The following is a 5,692-nucleotide window of genomic DNA, read 5'->3' on the forward strand; positions in this document are numbered from 1 at the left end:
GCCAACAACCAGCAAGCTACAGACAACAGCAATAAGCATCCCCTTACATCATTGGCTGAAGCTGAAGTAGGTGATTTTATAGAAACCATTAAGTGTAAGCCAGTTTTTGAAAAAAGAACAACAACCATAAAACTTTAAAAAACAAATATAGATTTTACATCACCCCAATGAAAACCTTATATATATGATGTAAACATATAATCTCTGTCCAATGAAAACACGTAACTCTCAAATGGTGAGTTTACAAGAGAAGGTAATTTAGAGCTTTTCTATTGGTCTATTCATCCAGAATGATTTACACATTGTACAGAGCAGCTACAGGGTTCACAAGAAAAATGGACAAAAATGGAAATACATGTTTTTTATTGGACAGCAGCGATACTGACATTTGATCTTCATTAAAACAATATTAAGAGGTGGAGGTCATATAACTGAATGCACAAAACAAAAGCTATGTCTTTATGTCTTGCTCTTATAGCCTACAGCACTAAGGCCATGCAGTCAACCATTACATAATACAAACAAGGACACATAAGAGAAGGTAGCTCCAGGGAAACAACAACACACTGATGTAAATAGATGGTGCCAGGAGCTAATAAGAAAGGTGTTTCTGAGGTTTTAATAACATACAATCCTCCAGTATACCCTCTAATGATGAATTAGTTTAGTTAGTTGAATGAATGAACTTTAATATTTGAAGTAAGTAACCATTTAAGGGAGTAATAAATGTGGGGGTAACTTTTTCCTCACAGGAAAACAGTATTTTTATATGTTACATTTCACAAATAATTGAATAGACATTTCTTTACTTTGATGTGTTTAGTTATATTACCTCTATTTTTTAATACTGTTCAAATGAAGATCAAATTTGATAGAGATGCGAGATAGGTAGGTAGACAGACTGGAAAGCCAATTTTACACAGGTTTTCACAATCCTCACAAAGTCACAAAGGTTTAGTCATCTAAACATAAAAAAGTTTCCAAAATAAATCACTTTTAAATAAACGGAAATCACGCTTACGTAAAGTATTGTTGAGCTTTAGTACGTTTAACATTTGTGAATGTATGTATGTGTGTGTGTGTATGTGTTTTGTTTGTGTGTATTTGGTTTATGTTTAAGATCATGTGCACTCTGCATTTGCAATTGTGTGCATTTGTTTGTTTGTGATGTGTTTTTTTTTTTTTGTTTTGTTTACAGGAGATGATTTCTACCAGAATAACTGCTTGTAACACAATGAGCTACAGCAGCGGCTCTGCCTCTGTCCTGCTGGTAACAGGGAAGGAGAAGTAAACTTTAACACCCCTACACACTAGCGAACATCCCTGATCTAGCACAGGTATAGGAAACGTGTGAAAACAGGTATAGGTAATGTGTTATAACAGATATATGTAGTAATGTGTTATAATAGGTACACGTAATAATATGTTATAACAGGTATAGGTAATGTGTTCAAACAGGTATAGGTAGTAATGTGTTATAGCAGGTGTAGGTAAGGATTTGATGTGTAACATGTTTTAAACCATTCAGCAAAAAAAGGATCAAAATCTAATAACATATTTAAAAAACAGGGAAAACTGCTGATTAGACCTGTTTGACAGCCATGTGGGTGTGGGTGTGTTTAAAAGAAAACAAGATTCAAGTGACTGGGTGTTTGTATAATTTTCGTTTGATTTGGTTAGTGTCACACTGCAATGACTAAAGTGCACCAAAATATATATATACTGGTGTTCACTGTGCTCTTTGACTGGTGGCGTGGTGATGTTGCAGGTTACTCTGTTACTCTCAGTTTTTTATTTTCACATTCACCAGAATACCACAGTATTAACTCCACATCTGTCTCTTCCACATGGGAAACTCTTCTTACATCTAAACGTTCACTCACTGTCTCAATTACAATAATAAAAAATACATTTTACACTATTCCATGCTGTACTTGTTTACCTTTATTACCAGCAGGTGAAGCTGCAGGAGCGATATGAGTGCCTGCAAAATGTTCAGCCATGAACAGGCAGTTTATGCAGCACTTCGAACCTGCTTTGCACTGAGAAAATCCTCCTCCTCTAAAGTTCAGTTCACTCATTTGCTGCAGACCACCGTAAACACGTTCCATGATAATTAACATCAGTATCTCTTATAGTAACTGCTGACCAAAGAAGACTGATAAAGCAGCAGTTTGTGTCGATATATTAATTTATTAAGCACATGTGAGTTAAACAGAAACTACATTTCTGATAGTAATTTACACTAATGTTATTTTAGAATTCTGGTTTAGACAGAGGTATCTGTTAGAAAAGTTGAGATTAAATTGTGCTCAAACTGTGAAGAGGAACTATAAGTAATATATAATTAATAATTCAATGTTATTAACACTTCAAACAGTCTATGTCCTGTCGGCAGGTTGAAAATATTATTATAAACTTCTATCACCAAAGAATAGCTCCACGAGTTTGTACAGAAGTCCCTGTAGTTACTGAATAATACACCTTAGTGTGTCATGGGTGATAAGACATGGATGATCATTATATTGCAAATGCGGTGGCAGGAGATTATTAGCAGTTTAGCGAGCTTATAGTAACTATATATATAATAACTATTTATTTATATACAAAATTATCTTCTTTGCATAAAGATGTGCAGAGATAAACAGATATGTATCACTGTGTAAAGAGAAATACGACCTTTAGATATGCCATTGGTAAAAAAAAGTGTCCACCTAATTTTGTGGAAGAAGCTCAACAGAAACAGACTAATCTAAAACCTAGCCCTCAGTTGATGTTCTCAGGTTGACTCTGCTGGAGTTTTCATCCTCCTCCTCCTCCTCCTCCTCTAAATATGCATTCTCAGATCTAGGGAAGAGTTTACAGATGGTGAGATTGGAGCTTCTTTTGCGGCCAGTGTGTCGGAGGCTGAAGGCAGGGTGAACCGAGCTGCTGAACCTAGTAAAGAAGATATGCAGGAGCTTCGCAGAGTTTACGTCGCAGAACTTCACTTTGCCTTTATCGCAGTCCACACATACCCCCAGTCTGCGCACACTGCAGCTCCCCACCGCACTGAACACATCACTGTGCAGAGCCACCAGGTCACCTTCATCGGACTCCAACACCCAGGAAGTCCTGTCCCTGCCAAGAGGACGGTCAAGCCCATTCTCCTCCCAGCCTTGCTCCACCACCCCCACTGCCCAGCTCCGGCTGCCTCCCACGTCCACCTCCCAGTAGTGCTGACCCTCACTGAAGCTCTGACCCGCCACAGCGCTACACCACGTCGCTGTGTGTTTGTTTGTCTGATTGGAAGGACAGCCTCGGAGGATGAGCTGCATTCTCTCCTCTGAGATCCGCAGGTCTTTGTGCATTCTTCTCTTGTCGAAGGTGACAGCTTCTGAAACTGTGGAGAGCAAAACTGATTAGTTCTACACTGAGGAAGAGTTCATTGTGGAACCATCTATCAATACTGTCACTATCAATGTAAATAAATGTACAGTAAATTTACACTTTTATGTGACTTACAGTCCCAGGGCTGAGGCAGGAGTTCTTGGTTCTTCTGTACAATATTTTTGACAGACTCTTCCAGAGCTCTGAGTCTCACGCCATTAAACATGCCCTCCGCACTATCGCCACATTTAATCTCCTTGTTTACAGCAGAGAAGAACTTCTCCATGATATCCAGGCTGGAATAAAGAAAAAGCATGTTCAGGAACACTGTATGATTTTATGATATAGAACAAATACAATGTATATTTCTAAATAAGACGAACAAACATAAGAACAAATATTTTTAAATAATCAATATGTTACAAGCTTATAAGATTTGGAGGCAGTGGGAGCACTAAAGAGGGGGCAGGGCAAGGGCAGAGACATGGGAGGACACGAAACAAACATAAAGGCACAAGGGGACAAGGAGGAAAAAACCCTACACAGACATAAGGGGTTGAATGTTACATAGCAATAATGATAAATGCAATATTTACCATTCTTGCTGTTTCTTGATTTCATCCTGTAAGGAAAATAACTATGATTAAAACTTGCAAACAGTGTCCCAAATGTAACATTTGTAGGAGTGTATTTTTTATAAAGCAGCATTTCTACATTAGCTAACCTTAAACCAAAAGCTAAAAGCTAATATCCTCTAAAATGAAACATTCACCCTGGTAAATTCACCCCCAATATACCCATATTGTAACACTTGTTATTTGTAAACTGATTCTGCTTAGGAAAAGAGAAAGCAAAGTTCTAGGACTTTACCAGCAGAGCCTGTGGGTCCGTGGTCTGTTGATTCTCCAGCTCCTGAATTTTTTCCTGAACTTGTGTTAATGTCTTCTGATGTTCCTCAAGCTGACTGAGACTTTTCTGCAGCGTTTCTCTTTCAACCTCCAGTAAGTTTAAAGCCTGGCCTCGGTTCTGCTCCAGCAGTGCCCAGAGCTCTTGGTACTGGCCATCTATATACTCTTTAACGCTCTCATAGACGTCCTGTGGGATTGCACCAAACATCAGTTCTCCAGATTAGCACAAAATCTGCTGCATTATTTATATTCTGAGAGATATAGAGTGTATATTCCTTGAGAGTATGTGAAGATTAAGACAGTGGGAATGTAAGAGATCCTGTGGTCCGGATTAAGCCTAGTCCTGGACTGCATGCCATTCTAAACAGAGATTCTTCTGAAAGTAAAATTTAGACTAGAACTCTCTAGGCTCCAGGCTCTTAAAATAAGCTGTTCCTGTCTTGTATACATGATTCAGGGAAACAATTGAATCAGATTTTTAAAATTCACATCATCTTGCGGTTCTTTGAAGATTCTGTGGACTGTGCACCTTGCATTGAAAGGGTTCTGTGTGCGTGTTTTACCTTGCACTGTTTCTTGGCTCCGGTGCTCCGTTGCTTTATGTTCCCACAGTTTTTGACTGTGTTTCTCAGATGTTTCAAATCTCTGGTGAGTCTCTCCTGAGAAATACAGAAACAGTATTGAACTTGATCACAGAGTGACAGGCACTCACAGATTTAACCAGATTTAATCAGGTTAATTTTTTAGACTGAGCAATAATGTTGTCCACCGCGTCTACATCTAACTCAGCATCACTCAGTGTCCTAACAGTGTAGGGTTCTGAAGGGTGTGAAGATGGTACTTACAGTCTGACTGACTGCTGCGTTCTGCAGTTCAGAGAGTTTGTGCTTACGGTGTTTTCCTGCAGCCAAACACGTGTCTGTAGCGACCTCTCTGCAGGTCTCGCAGAAAACAACAGGATGACCTGATGAATGGAAAGAGTGAAGTGACGAAGAAGAGTAGGTTGAAGAGGATGATGATCCCGAGGTGACACTCATGATGTCTACAGTGCTCCAAGTTCAGAGTTTCTGACCGAACAGCTTTAGCTTCTCTCCTTTATGGGCTCGTCTCGCTTTGATAGGCTGGAATGTAATGAAGCTCCACCTAATTCACCTAAGTCAGTTTCTCATGAGTTCATTTCCTCAACATCAAAAATAAACATTTTGAAAGTGGGCTTTAAAGGATCAATTTAATGTCCCAGTCTGTTTTACCTGAGTGACCTGAAGCTCACCCAGCTTCACTCCTTAAAACAACAAAATCCCTCAGTTTTAGCTTTTATTTAGGGATCATAATCAGCCATAGATTGGTTTAGCCTCCATGACATCATCAACCAGAAACACGGTTGAACACAAGCTGGTGTACGTGTTCATACCTGC

General features: G+C 39.0%; 1 protein-coding gene across 1 annotated transcript; it reads right to left on the bottom strand.

Moving 5' to 3' along the window:
- Positions 1 to 2,759: 2,759 nt before the first annotated feature.
- Positions 2,760 to 5,314, bottom strand: LOC140553681 (E3 ubiquitin-protein ligase TRIM7-like). The gene is made up of 6 exons (XM_072676693.1): positions 5,123 to 5,314; positions 4,841 to 4,936; positions 4,240 to 4,464; positions 3,966 to 3,991; positions 3,505 to 3,665; positions 2,760 to 3,382 (listed from the first exon to the last, which is right to left on the bottom strand). Exons 1-6 carry the CDS (start codon positions 5,312 to 5,314, stop codon positions 2,760 to 2,762), a joined length of 1,323 nt encoding a protein of 440 aa, XP_072532794.1.
- Positions 5,315 to 5,692: the final 378 nt, after the last annotated feature.

The sequence above is a fragment of the Salminus brasiliensis genome, chromosome 1 (genome assembly GCF_030463535.1).
Source record: "Salminus brasiliensis chromosome 1, fSalBra1.hap2, whole genome shotgun sequence".
Taxonomy (NCBI): Eukaryota; Metazoa; Chordata; class Actinopteri; order Characiformes; family Bryconidae; genus Salminus; species Salminus brasiliensis.